General features: G+C 40.4%; 1 protein-coding gene across 1 annotated transcript in view; it reads right to left on the bottom strand.

Annotated features, from left to right (window-relative positions):
- TMPRSS15 (transmembrane serine protease 15) overlaps positions 1-18,547 on the bottom strand; it is a 615,681-nt gene extending 597,134 nt beyond the window's left edge. Inside the window, exon 1 of the mRNA XM_073617070.1 lies at positions 18,335-18,547. Within this exon, the coding sequence (XP_073473171.1) occupies positions 18,335-18,467 (133 nt within the window). The 5' untranslated portion in view covers positions 18,468-18,547. The remainder of the gene's footprint in view (positions 1-18,334) is intronic.
- Positions 18,548-21,395: the final 2,848 nt, after the last annotated feature.

A 21,395-nucleotide genomic window follows, 5' to 3' on the forward strand; every position in this document is an offset into this window, starting at 1 on the left:
CCCACCGTAACCCTATAGAGGTACTCTTGATGAAAGCAAGAATTGGCCTTGCTGTAAAAAATTGCAATGATATGCACCTGTCAAACAGGTGCTGAAAAATTGGTCTTTGGGTGTTAATTGTGCCCATGAAACCTATACCAAAAACATTCTTCCAGATGAAATGATTGAACACCCTCAAAGCTAGGCAGCCTCAAAGTCCTGAAGAGATTCCACATTCCAAAAAGACTTACTCAGTTCTATGATCAGTAACGAAACCTCCTGCAGCACTGAATGCCCGTTCTGAAAGCATGCTGGATGCAAGGCAGCCCATCAACTCAATAGCATACTGGGCAAGTTCTTGCCAGTGGTCTATTCTCATGACCCAGTAAGTCTGTGGATCGTCAGCTGGAAAGCTCTTCATCTCTGTTTTGGCCCCGAGGTAATCGTCCACCATGTGATGCAGACGCTGCCAATGGGATGTGGAAGCTGACAGCCCTGGGCGGCGAGGACTAAATTTCCGAAATGTCTCACTTAGGCGGATGCCTTCTCCAACGCTCCTCTCTTGACCAATAGAAGACTTAAAACGAAGTTTTCCACCACACTGTAACCTACTGGAGTCAGGAAAAATGTTCAATAAAATCCACTTTAACGTGTACTCAAGAGATTTTATCTTCTGCACTCTCTGTGGGGAAGGGATGAGTTCTGAGACCTTCCCCTTATAACGGTGGTCAAGGAGGGTTGCCAACCAGTAATCATCCTTCTCCTTTATGCCATGTATTCTTGGGTCCTTTCACAGGCTTTGAAGCATGAGGTTGCCCATGCGACTCAAATTTGCCCAGGCTTGAGAAGCAGACTCCTTGGGGGTCACTCAGGATGACAGCATCTGGAACTTCCTTCTCCCAGCCATGTACTACTCCCAAGGGTCCTGATGTTAGAAAGCCATTGCTTACAGATTGATGCATGTCTTCCTCTTCTTCGAAGCCTATGAAAGTGTCAGAATCCTCCTCCTCATCCTCCTTCCCTCTCTCCTCCTGTGTGTTCTGTGACATAGGAATGATGGTGTCTGGATAAAGGGGGCCTTGAGAGAAAAGGAAGTCCTCCCCTTCCTCCTGCTGCTCTGCCTCTAGTGCCCTGTCCATAATGCCACACAGAGTCTGCTCCAGCAGGAACACAACAGGGATTGTGTCACTGATGCATGCACTGTCACTGCTCACCATCCTTGTGGCTTCCTCATATGGTGACAATACAGTGCATGCATCCTTAATGATCAGCCATTGGCATGGGGAAAAAAAGCTGAGGCGGCCTGAGCCTGTCGTTGTGCCTTACTGGCACAGATACTTGTTGACAGCCCTCTGCTGCATGTATAGCCTCTGCAGCATTCCTAAAGTTGAGTTCCACCTGGTGGGCATGTCACAAATCAGGCAGTTTACGGGCAGGTAGAATTCCCGCTGAATTTCAGCCAACCAAACACTGGCTGTGTATTACCGCCTCAAATGGCTACAGACTCTCCTGGCCTGTTTTAGTACATCTTACAAACCTGGGTACATACTTAAGAAACGCTGCACCACCAAATTGAGGACATGTGCCAGGGATGGCACATGTGTCAACTTGGATGGACAGGAGGTTTGAGCCATTATGGGACACCACCATTCCTGGCTCCAGCTGGCATGGTGTGAACCACCTCTGGGCCTGTCCCCGCAGAGCTGCAAGAATCTCTGCTTCGGTGTGGTTCCTGTCCCCTAAACACACCAGCTGAAGCACTGCATGGCACCTTTTTAGCCTGGCTCTGGGAATAGCTCTTTGAACGCTTAGGAGGTACCTGATGTTCATAGGACAATTCTGCAGAGGAGGGCATGGGGGTGGCGGAGGAGGAGGACGAGGAGGAGAAGGAGGGGGTAGAGCTCACAGGTCTGGCATCATCACCACCAGCTGTATGGAGACGTGGGGGCACAACAAGCTGCAGCACCGAGCCCTGTCCTGCATCCTTTTGAGTTGCAGCGTTGCCCAGTGTGCTCTTAGCAAAATATATCGTCCCTGCCCATGCTTGCTGGACCACGTATCAGCAGTAAGGTGGATTTTATGGCTGACTGCCTTGCCCAACTATGCCAGAACATTCCCTTCCATGTGATGGTAGAGAGATGGAACGGCCTTACGTGAAAAGTAGTAGCGACTGGGAACCTGCAACTGTGGTACAGCACATTGTGCAAATTCACAGTAAGGGGCAGAATCCACAAGGCTGAAAGGCAGAAGTTGGAGAGTCAACAACTTTGACAAGCTTGCATTCAGACACTGGGCATGTGGGTGGCAGGGACTGTATTTTTTTTCCGCTGCAGCAGGTGGGGCAGAGAAATTTTCCAGCTACGGTCTATAGCTGGTAGTGTGCTGCTGGCAGATGTGCTGCTATGACCTGGGACACCCTGTGCTATACCATCATCCCTGTCAGTGGAGGCTGCTGAAAGGTAATGACTCGGTATCGCAGGGGCAGACTGAAGTGGGTAAGGAGGAGGAGGGACAGATTTGTGCCCCTTTTGTGTGGCCTTTAGGTGCTCTTGTCAATGGGCGTTAAATGCCTTGTTAGGCACGTGGTACCCAAACGGTTGGTGTTTTTGCCATGTTTGATGTGTCTGAGACACAGTTTGCAGATAGAAACAGTGCGAACTGCTGCAGATGTACTGAAAAAGACCCAGACAGCTGAGCTTTGGGGAGTGGGCCAGGACATAACAGCTGCAGAATGTGATGGAATAGGGTGGCTGCTCTCTACTATTTCTTGATGTTGTCCTCCTTGGGGTTGTGCTGCCTCACCTTCAGTTTCCTCCTGTGCTCTATCTGGCACCCAAGTTGCATCAGTGTCCTCATCATCATCATCATCTCCATCTCCTCCATCTTCATCATTACAACTTGACAATACGCTGCGGCTTGGGGCACATGAATGCCAATTTGTCTACCAGTGCTCTTCGCTCTCTCTAGGCTCATGTTCCTGTCATTCTCAACCTTAGAACCAACATCTGAATCCAGTAATGGCTGGGCATCATCAAGGAGCAAGTGGCTGACGGTGTGGTCAATGTGTCCTCAATGGCTGATGTTGGGGCTATAGCAGGAATAGATGTGGACAAGGAGGCAGGTTTATCCACTCTGGCAACTGCAGGGGACTGCACACTTGTCTCTACTTGCATGAGAGGGGATGAGGAGGATGAGGAAGGTTTAGTAAGCCAGTCCACCACCTCCTCCGCATGCTGTGGCTGGATAGCACGGGCAAACTCACTAAACAGAGGAAATTATGCCCTGTCTGAGGACTGACCACCACGTTCACCTTTGCCTGTGGACACATTTGTTGCTGGCCCCCTTACAGTGCCAAGGGAACGTCTGACTCTCCTTGTTGTCCTCTCAGACATTATTGGGAGGGAGGGGGCGGTGCTTATAATCAAATGTAAAGAAGAAGTTGAAATCTGTACGTAGATGCACTTTAATCAATAAAGAGGTGTTTGGTGCACTTTAAATTGAGTACTCACACTACATAGACACACTCCAAGGATACACTATAATATACTGCAATATAATGCGCCAAACGTACAGTGATGCACAGAACTATATGGCATTATACTGGGAGTAACGCACACAGAACTATATGGCATTAAACTGGCAGTCACACACGCAGAACTATATGGCGTTAAACTTGCAGTAACGTACACAAAACTATATGGCATTAAACTGGCAGTAATGCACATGGAACTATATGGCATTAAACTGGCAGTAATGCACACAGAACTATATGGCGTTAAACTTGCAGTAACACACGCAAAACGATATGGCGTTAAACTGGTACTAACGCACACCAAACACTATAGCATTAAACTGGCAGTAACGCACACAAAACTACATGGTGTTAAAATGGCAGTAATGCGCACAGAACTATATGGCGTTAAACTGGCAGTAACGCACAAAACTATATGGCGCTAAATTGGCAGTAATGCACACAGAACTACATGGTGTTAAACTGGCAGTAACGCACAAAGCTATATGGCGTTAAACTGGCAATAACGCACAAAACTATATGGCGTTAAACTGGCAGTAACGCACGCAAAACTATATGGCGTTAAACTGGCAGTAACGCACACTAAACTATATGGCGTTAAACTGGCAGTAACACACACAAAACGATATGGCGTTAAACTGGCAGTAATGCATACAGAACTATATGGCGTTAAACTTGCAGTAACGCAAGCAAAACTACATGGCAATAAACTGGCAGTAATGCACACAGAACTATATGGTGTTAAAGAGGCAGTAATGCACAAAACTATATGGCGCTAAACTGGCAGTAATGCACACAGAAATATATGGCTTTAAACTGGCAGTAATGCACAAAGGTATATGGCGTGAAACTGGCAGTAATGCACACAAAACTATATGGCGTTAAAGTGGCAGTAACGCACACAAAACGATATGGCGTTAAACTGGCAGTAACGCACACAGAACTATATGGCATTAAACTGGCAGTAACTCACAAAAATATATGGCGTTAAACTGGCAGTAACGCACAAAACTATATAGTGTTAAACTGGCAGTAACGCACGCAAAATTATAGGGAGTTAAATTAGCAGTAACGCACACAGAACTATATGGCATTAAACTGGCAGTAAAGCATGTAAACTATATGGCGTTAAACTGGCAGTAATGCACAAAAAATGATATGGCGTTAAACTGGCAGTAACACGCACAGAACTATATGGCGTTAAACTTGCAGTAACACACGCAAAACGTTATGGCGTTAAACTGGAACTAATGCACTCAAAACAATATGGCGTTAAACTGGCAGTAACGCACGTAAAACTACATGGCGTTAAACTGGCAGTAATGCACACAGAACTCTATGGCATTAAACTGGCAGTAATGCACAAAACTATATGGTGTTAAACTATCAGTAACGCACACAGAACTATATGGCATTAAACTGGCAGTAACGCACAAAGCTATATGGCATTAAACTGGCAGTAACGCACAAAACTTTATGGCATTAAACTGGCAGTAACGCAAGCAAAAAATATATGGCGTTAAACTGGCAGTATCGCACACTGTACTATATGGCGTTAAACTGGCAGTAACGCACTCAAAACTATATGGTGTTAAACTGGCAGTAACGCATACAGAACTATATGGCGTTAAAATGGCAGTAACGCATGCAAAATGATATGGCGTTAAACTGGCAGTAACACACACAGAACTATATGGCGTGAAACTGGCAGTAATGCACACAAAACTATATGGCGTTAAAGTGGCAGTAACGCATGCAAAACGATATGGCGTTTAACTGGCAGTAATGCACACAAAATGATATGGCGTTAAACTGGCAGTAACGCACGCAAAACTCTATGTCGACATGGACATTTTATAGATAGGCAACTGCTATCCTCATATTGATTAGTGGTTGCAAATTAATAACTACTTCAGTAGGGAACAGACACAAAAGATACACTCCACATCTTTCCAAATAACTGTTCTGCTTTATTATGACACAATTGAAGGTTTTTATACACATGATTACGTAGGTATCACATTAATATTACAATTGTATGTGTATGGTAACAAGGGGCGTAACATAGGCAGACTAATTCTTATCAGGACTCGAAAGAATGCAAGTATGTAATGAAAACATTATTAATGCCGTGTGCTCAGTGAGGGCAGTGTGCAATACATACAAAATAGAATACAATTATATATAGAACTTGCACATTTCCTTTACAGTCTCCTCTCTTTTGATCAATATTTTGATCACTAACCATACCTGCTATCACCTTTATCCTGGAACCTCCACTGGTGGAGGTAGTCCTGGCCAAAAAGGCAAAAACACTATTGTGGAGAAAATAATAGCTGCGCAGCTTTTCATTGTGAAAAACAAATGATTGATAAGACATATTTACAGAGTATTGACTGTACACTCCTGTGGCCAGAATGGCCTTCTAGCTTAATTGTTGGCATGCTGACATATCAGCATATGTAAACACAGACAATTCTACATGGGATGGAAGATGTACAGAAGACAAATAGGACTTCAACATGGATAAACTACTTTTCAAATCACATTATATATATATAGCCAACAGCAGCGCAGAAAAGATGGCCACAATGGGGAAGCCATTCAACCAGGTTGGCCACAATGGGGAGGCCATTCAACCAGATTGAATGGCTTCCCCATTGTGGCCATCTTTTCTGCGCTGCTGCTGGCTGTATGGACACCCAAGGGCAGCACTGTATCTCTGTGCTTGCCCGCCCCTGCCCCTGTCATCGCCTTTTACCAACAGCTTCTTATCACCTGTTCTGGCTCGCTGTCACATCCACTTTATGTGGACTGACAGCTCGCCCATTGAACCCTCCGTGCGTCACGTCATGTGACCCGGTACTCTCCCGCAATGCACTATGGGCATTGTATGCTCTATTGCGAAGCGCATGCGCAGGAGCCTTTTTTGTCCACTCACTGATCGGCTAACACCGATCAGGTGTGGGGGGCTTATATAGCCAGCCAGTCCACACATCCATTTGCTGGACTTCAGGGGCGCCTGCACCATTGCTGTATATGACTGTGGTATGTTCAAATGCTCATTCTTTTTGCTGTGCATGTACACTATTTTTTACACCTTGATGCTCATTGTGGCCGTACATTCCTTAAAACATAGGCTTTGGACATTTGCCGCTGACTATTGCGATTCTACCTTCTCTGTGTGTGACTTAAGTATCCTTTTTGAACACATTGTTGGCGTTTGCTGTTCCTGTCCCATATACCATCATGGTAAGCTTATATCGGTCAATCTTCGTCTCCATCATGTTTAGCATTACAGGCAATCAGCTTTTGAAGTTTTGTACTTAGCAATTCCCATTTCTTCCTCTTCTTACAGTTTATGTATATCTGAATGATCTTCATTCAAACTGATCAACTACAGCCTATTCTGTAACACACTTGTTTGAGGCGCCCCTGTGTGTTTGTATACTGATTTTACTATATAGTTGTACGTTTATTGAGGCTATGTTAGCCCTATTCTTATATTTTGGGACAATGTCTATCCCAAATTTATCCTGTGTCATGACACCTGAACAATCCTTCATGTAGATTTTTCTACCCTGATTGCTAGGTCTCTGTATGCCCCCTACAGCCATAGACACAGTGCAGTTTTGGTGGCCCCTTTTGGGGTGCTTTCCCGTGCTCAGCTCCCATCGGGAGTGGATAGGTATGTATGTGGGTTTCTAGGGTAGGTCCCTCATGTGGGTGGAGGGGTTATCATGACATGCATTCAATAGCAAATGCTTATTTGATTACTCTATTGTATCTAATTGAAAAATGATCTGTATTGTGATCGCATGCTTTCCATTTGTTCTTTATCTAGAACCATTTAAGTCTTTGGCACAGGCCTATATCATTCCCTGAGGAAGCCAATGCCTTGGCGAAACATGTAGGAATTGATTACCTGTCACCATTGGCCTATAATATCTAGGCCTGCACTGTTCTATTTTTCATCATATGTATCGCATTTGCTGTAATTTTATATGTACACTATATGTGTTTGTCCTTTTTCTTTATATATGTAATAAAATAAATTGTTACTTTTAGCATCTATTGTTTATTTTTCTGTTGGCACCGTTATAATCCCCTCCTACCTCTACGTATGACTTTTCCTTTAAGTTTTGCACAACTGTAAATTAAATAGATGCTGTATTAAGTCTCCAAACATTTCCATATATATATATATATATATATATATATATATATATATATATATATACATATACACATATAAATGTTTCTTAACAATCCACAAGTCACCTGGCTTTAGTTTTAGATCCTTCCAAGCTTTTAGGATCTGGAATTGGGGATAAAACACATAAATGAGTTTGTCAAAAACCTTAAAAGTTCAGCAACATTCTCTGTGGGATCCAAATGGAGGACTTTAGCTGCTGAGACAAAATATAAGCAAGTGAGTAACACACTCCCATACCAAATCCCATAGGGTAAGAGTCCAACATCCCCTTAGGGGCTTGATAAAATATAAGAAAACATTCAGGCAAAAGTTTTCTAGTTTCTTACTCTACTTTTTCCGCTACATTGTAGACAGTAGGTGGAGTGTAGAAATAAAACTTAAACATTTCTAGTAAGGACTCTCCTATAAAAATGATTTTCTCTGTTACTCTGTAGATTATGGCACTCTGTACTTACAAACTACTTCTGATAACACTTTTTACTGTGGCCTTTGCAGTGGCATTTGCCACTGGACATCCAGAAAACATGTCTATACAGACAAAATGCATACTCGTAAAATCCTGACTTGGGCATCGGGATATATCTTTTTGTAATCTCTGGAAGGGATGTTCAGCTTTTGGTAACACCTTTGGTAACAAGTAAAACAAGAAGTGGTATTTTATAAAAAAAAACAGCTGTGGAGAACCCTGGCTCTATCCCATGCTCATTTACTAAGGCAGCCATAACTGCTTGTGACTGATGACACGGTCCTTCTGTCAAGCTGGAGGGAAAAGAGTGACTGGCAGACATAAATGATCACCTTTTCCAAAGTCCTGTTTAGGTTGCCCCCTGTGGACCACTTGTTCTTCTCGTTCTGGGGTCCTTAAAGTTGAATTATTAATCCCAGCTATACTGGGCGAGGAACTAGGGTGGAATCTGTGAGTTGCACAGACCCAGAAAGTGTCCAGGGCTACTTCAGCAAGAACCTGGAAGGCTGAAAACAACCAATCAAATTAACTTAGCATGCTTGATTGGTTTACCCGCTGAAGTAAAAACAAACTTCTAGCCCTGCAAATGGAACCAAAAGCTCTCTATATCTCAACTATCTATATAAATATATATACTCTTTGTATAGGTCACAGGCTTTGCTAAAACATGGAGCTCTGTTTCTTGAGCTGGTGAAAAATGATCCAATGACTCTGAATACAGAGTATCCTTATGGGTGATAAACTCAGTATAAAACCGAGAATAATGCCCTGTACACACGACCAGTTTTGCCGTCAGAATAAACTCTGAAGGTTTTTACGACGGAGTTCCACTCAAGCTGTCTTGCATACACACGGTCACACCAAATTCAGACTGTCCAGAACGCGGTGATGTACAACACATGACGGGACTAGAAAACGGAAGTTCAATAGCCAGTAGCCATTAGCTTCCGTCTCATACTTGCTTCAGAGCATGCATCATTTTTGGTGCGTCGGAACAGCATACAGACGAGCAGTTTTTCCGATAGTAATTTGTTCCATCGAAAAAATATAGAACATGTTCTCTATCTAAGTCCATCTGAATTTTCGACAGAAAAAGTCAGATGGGGCACACACACGGTCGGAATATACGATGAAAAGTTCCCATCGGACTGTTTCTGTCGGACATTCCACTCGTGTGTACGCGGCATAACTGTACAAAAAATTACATATATGGGGTCTTCAGGGAGTGTGTCCTGCACTGGGCTCATAGCAGCTGATTCCTACATCATCAATTTAACATATGTGGCTTTCCTTTGTCTCCAGCCTCCTCCAATAGAAGCAATTTGGTGGCTGGATTCAAATGTATGCATTTTTCAATGTTAGATTTGTACATAAACAAACAAAACAAATTCATATTTTGAACCTTTCATTGGACAAACATTTAGTTAGCTGTATATTTGCTGCGCAGAATTTGAGACCATTAAAAATTTAATATTTGACCAAAATAATGTCTAACTTTGCCTAATAGCACCTTTGCGTAAAGCTACAGCTCTGATATATCAGAGAGAACTGTTCATTACTGGGTCCAGCTTGCATACATATATTACAATGGCTTGTTTTCCATCATACTGTTTGTGTCAGAACTCCAGTTTCATGTTTCAAAAAGACAACTTTTTCCTGGCAATATTATAATTTCTCATTGCTTACTCTGTTGTTAGTTTTAGCTAGATAACACAAGTCCTTACTTTCCATCTGACATTATTTTCTTGATGTCATAACATAATAAATGATAACAATACCCTGTGGTCATGCCATATCCATAAATCCAAAATATTCTTCTGCTTATACCACAGCACTTACAAGGAAAAGGGGCACATCATTTAACAATCCACACATTCTGCTTTGGATTTCAAAAATAAAAATAAATAAAAACAAAAAGACCAACAATCTGTATATGACAGAACAGAAAGCTCTCAGCCACATCAAACTATACAACTGGCTGCAGGTGGGAGCTATCCTAACAGGATGTGATGGGTCTGTTATATTTAAATTTTATTTATTATTACTCTCACATCATGGACCAAACATCAAGTTATTATCAGACCTTTAGATTTCATTTTTGTAAAAAAGCTTCTTATGTATGCTGTTGATTTTTGAAAATGGAACCGTTGCCATCCGGTTAAACCTGAAAGTGATGTCAGGTCATCACTTCTGGGTTACCATAGCCAAGAGCTGATGAAAGCCAATCCAGGCTTTGTTCGGCTCTCCGATCATCTGGAAGAAGCACCGGCTGGTTGCTCAGGGTCTCCTGGTGGGACAGGAGAGCCCAAGAAAAACTCAGAAGGTGACCGGGGGGGCATCCTCTCCCACTGCTTGTAAAAGCAATTCAGAGGCTAGTCAGCCGCTAGGATTGCTTTGCCAAGAGAGCAACTGGCTCCTAAAAAAAACGGTTTAACCACTTGAAGTCCAACAACAAATGGCAAGTGGTTAAAGCAAATGGGGCCACGTAGCAATCGCTCCTTAAGCATGTGCAATGGTACGGTGGTGTGGCATTTACTTGGTTAAGACCTATCACCTCCTTACCTCGCGTTAAATGTCTCTGAAAAGAATCATGGATTGCTTTTTAGAAGTGTGCCAGTGACAGCCACATGTGTAAGCATAGCCTAAAGGAGTTGGAATTAGAGAGCTCCTCCACTGCTTATTATCATTATTTCTAGTAAGAGCAGTTGTAAACATAATAGTAACACAAGTTGAAGTACAAGTGGTATTAAAGCAGTACTAACTGCAGCATTTATGTGAGTGTTTTCAGTAGTGTTTCATGGTGTTCCTTGCAAAGCTGTGTTTGCTACTTCATGATAACACACAATGTGAGGTGGATAATTCACTCGGATTCACATTTCATGGCATAAGAACATGGGCTCCAGATTAATATGTACCTAGCGATTTATCTATTTCATGCTGACAAAGATATAAAGGCGTCAGAGACAAAGGTCAGGTGCACACCTTCCACGTCTCCATCAGTGACAAAGCCTAGAGGGACAATCTGAATAGTTTCTTTTCTGTATCAGGCACCAACGTGCAGTGAAGGCAATCATTAGGTGCTATAGGTTCTTCTGCTGAATAGATATTCAGAAACATCTACAATGATCTTTACGTTCACAGCAGTAAGTCACTGGGTTATCCTGCTAACTGCTGAGTCTAAGTCACCAAGGTACAACATGTAATTAAATCAAATCTGTCACATGTGAGGCAAGACACAGTGATGAAACATTGATTTGTATCCCTTTTTTTTGAATGATGTTGCAATTGCTGAGTAATCAGCACTGGGAATTTAGTCTTTTTTATTTGCACCTTTTTTAACAATCAGATTTTTTTTCAGTTCAGTAAAACTGCATTGAAGAAACTACATAGAATCAGGACTTTTAATGCTACCCTAAGCCTGAATGCTGCAGATTCTACATTAGGGTTGAGCAGAGTGATTTCATCTACACTGATTTAAACACAAAATTACCTATTTTGACATGGAGCTGCTTAGATTAAATGCCTTTTTAAAAATCTACTTTTTTTAAAGGGTTTTTTCTTCTTTTTTGGGGTGGTGGTAGGGTAGGGTAGCATAGTCTAGTTTGTTTCATAAGTGTTCTTGGTATTTGTTTTTTTTCCCCTTTGTAATTGTGGACATTTGAAAATTGTGTTTCATTTTTTTTTAATTTTTTTTCCTGTTTCTTGCTGTGAAAAATATATGTATGAAATAATCAAAGCTAAGGAGAGACCATTTTTTGCAACAAGAAAATGTATGAAATAATCAAAGCTAAGGAGAGACCATTTTTTGCAACAAGAAAAGGTCTAAGATAGTTGAAAGATTCTGTAACCCTCAAAAGCTATTTGGAGTCCATACAGCCTTAAAAATTGACACATTTTCACATAAGTCTCTTATTTTTGGATGATGTTTAAGAGAAATTAAATCTCTCAATTCAGCTCATTCCTATTTATCATGGCTGCTCCCAATGTGAATGTTTTACTACATGTATTGTTGTTTGTATTGTAACATTATTCAAATCACTGTCAGCGCAAACAATATTTTTTGCCTAATTTATAAACTGCTGTATGTTCAAATACTATTTTCTAAGTGGCAGATTTCCTGTGTGATCAGCTGCTTCTGGCAGCATATCCTGTTAAAGCACTTTTAATATGGGTTACATCTATTTCTCAATATTTAAACTGAATTTATTTCTTTTTAAGGTTTTTTTTTTCTTTTTTTTTTTTTTTTTTTAGAAAATAAGAAAAAATACGTGTTACACTTTTTTCTCAAAAAAGGCTGTTTAAAAAATTACATTGTATAAATCTGACAGTCCCCATACCTATATGGGGCTTGAAAAATTTACTTTTATAATATCGGGTGACCCGCAGCAGGCTGAGGCATTTTATAACCTACCAATTCAGTAGTAGTGCTTTCATCTTTCTATTATGTAACTGAGAGTGATGGTGGCAGTACACGGTCAGATTTCTCATCAAGTTTGACAGGATTCAGCAGATCTTCAGAATGTAAGTAAATCATGGCCAGCATTGTTTTACTGAAAATTTATCTTTTTACTCCACGGTCTGCAAAATGCCCTGTAGTTACTCAGATTGTAAAACATTATTCCTAGAAAGGCTGATGGTGAGCCCTTGTATGTAAGCCCATCATTTGCAATAGAGTTTTAGATTATGACGGGGAAAAAAATGTTTACATATTATTGTCCATTCTTATAATGAATATGTTTACATTAAAAGACTAAGGCTGGCCATACATGATCAATTCCCTTGATAAATTTTCCTTTGGATTTGCCAAAAACCATGTAATATGAGGTCAAAACTAAACAACTTTCAATTGTATCTAATTAGGCAAGCCCTTGAACTACATAGTTTAGGGTAAATCTAAAGGAAAATTGTATAAGAATATTTAACATGTATAGCCAACCTTACAAAGAAGAGTAGTGGGGTTAAATTTAGAAGAAAGAGAATGGAAACAGCCTTATAGATGAGGAAGTTAGCGTTCATTGGCTAACGAAAGCCCCATCATCGCGTTGTCACGCACATGACGCTCCCCGGGACAGCTGCCTACGGGCTATGGTAATGAATTGCACAGTGAGCTTTAAGCAACTGAATCCTAAGGTGCCCAAAACAGGGAAAGGGATGGAGGAGCCGGAACAGACTGGCTGCAGAAAAACTGTTGAATATGAAAGTGGCGGTGCGGCGGAGGTGGTGAGACTGTTCCATGTATGGTGTTGTATTCGATACATAGTCCAACTTTGCACGTGTCCCCCCAGTTATTGGGAAGCAGCCTTCACATCCTGCTCACAGATCTGTTTGGTTACTGGCTGCGATACTTTGAAGCATCTTTCCCATCATTCCCTGCCTTTACCTGACACACTCCATATTGACACTAACCAGCTCTGATGGACATCTGCGGCATTGATGGAACTGGTATGGCTGGCTAGCCTAAACTTCCAATACAAGCATCCACTTTGGTGAACTTGCTGCTACCCACATCAAGGGTCCTTCACATCAGTGCCATAGGAATGTATGATGGTGTGTATGGGTGTATGTGTGGCTGCGACAACGGGGTAGACAATGTTGTCTTTTTAATATTTTTATGATTGATGGTGGTTTATTATTGTGCCTAGAAATTTGTATGGTGTAATTTTCATAATAAAGCTGTATTAATTGACCGCAGTCTCCCCCTTTTACGTGACTTGCTTGGGATAACCCACCCTCTTTTTTTATAGATGAGTCTTGACAGGACTGTCATTGAGAAAGTATTATTAGTGGTTAGCTGCCCATAAACTAAGTATAACTCCCCACATTTTTGCAGCCATGTTTTTATTACATTGGAAGACAGTCAATTGGTATCATATATAGAGAATCATTTCTAATTATACTGTACCTGATATTTTTAATATCATGTATTACTCTCAACTGGGGTTCCGCAAGAAGCCCCCAGGGTTTTCACTGAAAATCAACATTATGGCAGATGTACAGTATTTTACAAAAGTGAGTATACCCTCACATTTTTGTAAATATTTTATTATATCTTTTCATGTGACAACACTCAGGTGTGAATGGGGATCAGGTGTGTTAAATTTGGTGTTATCGCTCTCACGCTCTCATACTGGTCACTGGAAGTTCAACATGGCACCTCATGGCAAAGAACTCTCTGAGGATCTGAAAAAAAGAATTGTTGCTCTACATAAAGAAGGCCTTTGCTATAAGAAGATTGCCAAGACCCTGAAACTGAGCTGCAGCACGGTGGCCAAGACCACCATACATTTACTACTTTACATTGTAGCAAAGTGTAATTTCTTCAGTGTTGTCTCATGAAATGATATAATAAAATGTTTACAAAAATGTGAGGGTGTACTCACTTTTGTGAGATACTGTACATCTGCCATAATGTTGACTTCAATGCACACTGACGGTGAGTACAGTCAGTGTGCCTTGATACTCAATGCCTCCTCTGAAGTTCCAGCTCCTGTGAACTCAGAGGGAAACTCCCAGAGGAGTGGAGAAAGCGGTAGCAAACTGCTGAAGCAGGAGGTGAGATCTTATGTATGAGGTGAGATGGTGTGTATGGAATCACTGAATGCAGAATGTGGAGAGGGTGAGCAGAGAGTGGGAGCACATAGCTGAAATAGGAGGTCAGTACATGGCTGAATGTGGCAGGAGGTGAGATCATAACAGCTTTATGTTATGCCATACCATAAAGCTATTATGATCTCACCCCCACATACATTCAGTCTGATCCAACTGCATACACCTGTTCTCTGCTACCCTTTTCCGCAGTGTGCATTTGGCACTGCCATACACTGGATGTCACCTCCTGCTTCAGCAACATGCTTCCATCCTCTCTACTTCTCATGGTGCTTCCAGAGTTCACTGGAGCCGCAACCACAGAGGAGGCAGCGGGTATCAAAGCACGCTGACAGTACTCACTATCAGTGCGCACCAAAAACAATATTAGGGGATTGTACATCAGCCAAAATGTTGATTTGCAGCGGAACTCTTGGGAACTTCTCACAGGGCTCTAGGGTTTCACAGGACTCTGGTCGAAAAGCCTTAATTTAATGTTATATCTACAGCTCGCTGATCAGATCCAATGTTCTGGGGTTCCCAGAGATCTCAAACGTTTTGCCAAGTGTTCCTCCAAGGTAAAATAGTTGAGAAACACTGCTCTAAACTATAATGTGAAAGCAACATATCCAAATTATGCTGGCAGCACATTATGATAATTAGGGAGCTCCCCGTTATTTGGCATGCAGTATTCAAGGCTGGATCTGAATAATACATGACAACATTGTGATTGGATGATTATCAAATGCAGGGTTTTGTTATATTGTTTAAAATAATAATTTTGTATAGTCAACTTTAATAAGCTTCCACTTTTCACAGTCTGTAAACTTGTAGATGATTGGTAACAAAAAATGGTGACAAATGTAGTTGAATTTGAAAAAATTTGAAAGCTCACCACACTAGATTGAGAAATAATTATGGATTAGCTCAGATTTGAGTTGACATGCCCTATTTTCTGTCTTCTTTTTGAAAAAGAATAAAGCTCATCAGGGATCTAGTTCACCTAGGCTGGAGTATTTGAGACGTTTTGTGTTTAACATGATTCCCAGGATTATAAAATGTATTTTATGACGGTGGAAACCCACAAAAACAGCATTTGGCCAGTCAAAGTATTTAGGTCATAGAAATCACCAACTAAAGCAACCAACAGGCATCAGATTTTTATGAAATGTCTATCCATAATTAGGCCTCATGCACACCTGGACCTTTTTTTGACGTTTTTACAGCAGCTGTTTTTGGCTGTAGATGTTTTTTTCTACAGTCATTAAACTCTCCATCATGTTATCCTATGAGTCCATGCACACATAGGCTGTTTTTGAGCAGTGAAAAACCCCCAAAACTAGTGGGTTCTGAGAGACGTTTTTCAGCTGTAAAAATGCTCTAAAGCTGATAAACGCTTATAAACATAGATAAACGCTTAAAAACGTCGCTCACCAGCGTTTTTTAATGTTTTCGATGCATTGAATAATAAAAAAAAAAAAATTCTTAAAAAAAAAAAATGCTAAAACGCTAACACGAAAATACGCTAAAAAATGCTACTGCAAAAACATTGAAAAAAGTTGAAAAACTCACTGCAAAGCTACTGGCGTTTTTATAACATTATTATAGACCAGTGTGCATGAGGCCCTAAATGAAAAGAAAAAAAACTAGTGGGTTCTGAGATGAGTTTTTCAGCTGCTTTCATCTGTAAAAACACTCTAACGTCAAAAAAAACGCTGATAAATGCCGATAAGTGCTCAAAAATGTGGCTCACCAGCATTTTTAAAAATTTTTCAACCATTTAAGAAAAAAAAATTCTCAAAAAAAACCCCCTCTAAAAAACACAAAAAATGCTAATAAATGCTAAAAAACGCTATTGCTAAAATGTTGAAAAAAGTTGAAAACCTCACTGTAAAGCTACTGGTGTTTATATAACATTATTTTAACATCCAGTGTGCATGAGGCCTAAATATGCAAACTTATGCCGCGTACACACGAGCGGACTTTACGGCAGACTTTGCTTGGCGGACTTTTCGACGGACTTTATGACGGACTTTCTGAATGAACGGACTTGCCTACACACAATCCACCAAAGTCCGTCGAATTCGTACGTGATGATGTATGACCGGACTAAAACAAGGAAGTTCATAGCCAGTAGCCAATAGCTGCCCTAGCGTGGCTTTTTGTCCGTCGAACTAGCATACAGACAAGCGGACTTTTCGACCGGACTCGATTTCAACGGATTAATTTAAAACATGTTTAAAATCTAAGTCCGTCCAACTTTTGAGAAAACAAAGTCCGCTGGAGCCCACACACGATCGAATTGTCCGACCAAATCCCGTCCACCGGGCAAAGTCTGCCGTAAAGTCCGCTCGTGTGTATGCGGCATTAGACTACCAAGCATGCAAGTTTTTGCCTATGGCGGAGGTAGGGGGAGAAAAAAAGGATAACCTGCTCCATGTTATTTTTGGAAAAAACTATAACATGCATATTATAATCAGTTAAATTGGGAAACAATTATCTCATGCCTCTGAGTTTTTTAAAGTATATTTAGCCCTGGTTCATATTGGTACGATTTGACATGCGATTTGACATGTCAAATCGCATGTCAAATTGGCGGCAATTGCTGTCAATTGCTGACAATGGCATCATCCTGATCAGTGCAACACTGCATTTGCAGCGCAGCACCGATTTCAAAAAGTAGTTTCTGTACTACTTTTTGCAATTTCAGACTGCGATTTACATGGACATCTGTGCAGAAACCTGCACAGATGTCTCTGAAATCGCGGCCGAAATCGGGACTGACATGCGGGAGTGAGTTCAGCTTCATTCCCGCAGCTCAGTGTGAATCTGGGCTTACAGCCACAACTTTTTTTTTTCATTTGGTATAGAGTAGGGAAAGGTTGTCAGCTTTTTGGCCAACTTCCTGCCACATAGACACAACCAGAAGCAAAAGGAAATCTGTTCAAAGGAAGGTAAATCTCCTCTCAAGCTGATCATACATTAACTGAAATTTGTATACGTTGGGCACTGTGTCTGAACAGAAGTCGGTCTACCGATTGACTTCTGTTCAACCAACCTGTTGGAAAATTCCACGTGATAAGCGTTGGAGGTTATAGCTGTAGGCTATAACCTGCAGTGTTGATTAGTGTATTGTGATAGATTTCCCACTGTCAAAATACAAAGGCGCAGCAGAAGGATTCCCCATCCACCTCGAATATGTGGATAGAGGAATCAGGTCAATTTTTTTAATTGAACCTGCAGGTTGAACGAAAAAAACAAAAACACAATTTCCACCCCACTGGAATCTTCATGCTATATTCTTGTTCTGGTGGCAACTCAAATTTTGGGATTTTTCTACTACTCTCATTTACAATGGGCCCTTGGACAAAAAGAGATAGTGAACCTTTCCCAAACTGGATTTAGATTCACTTCAAGAAAAAATTGTAAACCAGTATCAGGCAGTAAGCATGTCTGTTGAGCTAGCCACGTTTCCTTTCTTCCAACAAAAAAAAAGAGAAAAGAAAAAAAAAAGAGAAAAACATTATTTATAGGAAAAAACAACTGGAGTTCTTACCTGTGGCAGTCAGATCTTTAGCAATAATCCATGCAAACACCACCAGTCCGACAGAGATGAGGATGAATAATACTAGCAATGTAATAAGCCAAACTTCTGTGTTAGTGAGAGGCTGCCTGGTCTTCCACTTCATTGTTTATAGCTCTATTTTTATGTCACTAGAAGGCACTTGCTTTTTTGCTATGCAAGTATCTGATACCATCCACAGAAGCGTATATATATATATATTTGATTGCTTAAATCAATTGTTTGATTTCATTCATTATTAATCATTAATTTTAACTGACATTTCATGGACACTCTACAGGAGTTCTAGAATAGTATTGAACATTTTCCAATGTTTCAACAACCATTGAGGGCCATAAACATTAATTGCAGGTTGTAAAAAAAAAAAAGTTTTGTCATGCAGCTATTCAAATGGAAACTGAATCCATTAACATATAGATAAATATTAACCTTTGGGACATCTCTGCATTGTGAGAGCCTTACATCATATCTGTTACAGTAGCTCAGAATAATGAGTTTAAATCATTTGAATAACTGTGACTTTACAGCTTACATTTGTCCGATACTCAGAATTCCTGCCAGACAGAAAGCTGTTAAGTGTTTTAATTGTATAAAAAATGACATTGATGGTCATGCTCTTTTGTAGTTGATAAAAATTAAGACCAGTAAATAGTGACGTTGATTTACTAAAGGCAAATAGACTGTGCACTCTGCAATTGCAGTTGCACTAATTTTCCCCAGAGCTTAGTAAAAGTGGCAAAGCTTTACGTTCTAAAGAATACCCAATCAGGTGCAAGGAAAATAAAAAGCATTTTTGCTTGTATGTGATTACATGATGGAAATCAGCAGAGCATTATCACATTTACTAAGCTCTGGGAAAAACTACACTTGAAAAGTGCACAGTCTATTTGCCTCTGGTAAATCTGCCCTAATGTGTATATGATCAACCCATATCTACTGGGCTTCTTAAAAAAAAACATTAGTGAAAGAAGAAAAACAGACTATTGTCCATACATTGTATATATTACCAATAAATATATTTGTTAGTATATTTATACTGCGCTAGAAAAGTTACGGAGGTTAAGGGGGAATATGATCAACATGTATAAATACATACTGTAAGTGGTCCATATAGTGAACTTGGTGTTGAGTTATTCACTTTACGGTAATCACAAAGGACAAGGGGGCACTCTGTACAACTCTAGAGGAAAAAAGATTTAATCTCCAAACATGGAAAGGTTTCTTCACAGTAAGAACTGTAAAAATGTGGATTAGACTCACTCAAGAGCTGGTTCTGGGCTGCTCAGTAGATTTCTTCAACAGGCTCACGTATTTTTACCGGGGTAGAATGGCACCTCTGAGCAAAACCCTGTACGGGTTACGGGGTTCCCTTTAAGAGCCGCCAGAGGGTTTGCACGCTCCGCTGGAAGCACACACGCACCTGCTAAACAGCGGGGGACCCGATGCACATGGCCAGTGGTCGCGATTGCGTGCACGAGAGCCCCCATGGGGACACAAATCCCTGTTCTGCCAGGGGAGAGGAGACATGTTGTTTGTTCCTACTAAGTAGGAACAATGATATGTCTCCTCCCCTAGTCAGTCCTATCTCCATACAGTTAGAACACAGTGAGGGAACACACATTTAACCCTTTGATCGCCCCCTAGAGTTAACCCCTTCCCTGCCAGTGACATTTATACAGTAATCAGTGCATATTTATAGCACTGATCGCTGTATTAAATGTCAGTAGTCCTAAAAATGTGTCAAAAGTGTCCGATCTGTCCGTCGCAATGTCGCAGTAGTGCTGAAAATTGCCGAACAGTACCTTTGCTAGTAAAAAATAAATAAATAATAAAAATGCCATAAAAATGTCATAAATCTTTCCCATAGTTTGTAGATGCTATAACTTTTGCACAAACCATATAGACGCTTATTGCGATTTTTTTATTTTACCAAAAATATGTAGAATAATACATATCGGCCTAAACTGATGAAGAAATCTGTTCGTTTTTTTTTTAAATTGGGGATATTTATTATAGTAAAAAGTAAAATATTGTTTTTTTTTCAAAATGTTTGCTTTTTTTTTTAGTTATAGCACAAAAAATAAAAACCGCAGAGGTGATCAAATACCACCAAAATAAAGCTCTACTTGTGGGATGCAAATTTCGTTTGGGTACAGCATTGCATGACCGCACAATTGTAGGTTAAAGTGACGCAGTGCCAAATTAGAAAAAGTGCTCTGGTCAGGAAGGGGGTAAAATCTTCCGGGGCTGAAGTGGTTAAAAAAGGCCTGGATTATTTCCTAAATGTACATATTATGACTGGATACTAACATTCATAGGTGAAGTTGAAATGGTGAATATGCTATTGCCTCTTGGGGATCAGGAAGGAATGTTTTCCCCTTCTGGAGCAAATTGGATAATGCTTTGCTGTTTTTTTTTGCCTTCCTCTGGATCAATTGTGCATATCGGATTGTGTATATAAGATTGTATGATTTTTAATAATTGTTTTTAGGATTTTCTTCCCCCTTTTATTGGTTGAACTAGATGGACCTGTGTCTTTTTTCAACCAACCAAACTATGTAACCAACTATGTAACTATGTACTGCTAGGATCTGATTAGCTTCTATGGAATATCACACATTTTTATGTATATAAATAATTTTAGTTTATAACTAAATACATTAAAGTATAAATATACCCACTCTAAACATCTCCAATACATTCCTTGAAAAAAATTACATATGCATGCAAAATTACACTTATCAAATCTAATTTCTACTTTAGGTAGGGTAACTCAACTCTTTATTGGAAAAAAAATAGCAAATAAAAAAAATAAAATAATATAACATATACAGTTGTCACAGACGTCCTATTGTAATTTAATGTTATTGAAAATTACTTTTCCTTTTCAATCATCAATGCTGTAATTTTCTGTAAAATGCAATGCAATATGGCAACCTGAAGGTGTTCTGTACACCATTGGTGTACAGAACACCCCCACAAATGTAATTTTCTGCTTGTGTGATTGGCTCACTGATTTTAGGCATACTCTGCA

This window comes from Aquarana catesbeiana, linkage group LG02 (genome assembly GCF_042186555.1).
Source record: "Aquarana catesbeiana isolate 2022-GZ linkage group LG02, ASM4218655v1, whole genome shotgun sequence".
In the NCBI taxonomy this organism is placed as follows: domain Eukaryota; kingdom Metazoa; phylum Chordata; class Amphibia; order Anura; family Ranidae; genus Aquarana; species Aquarana catesbeiana.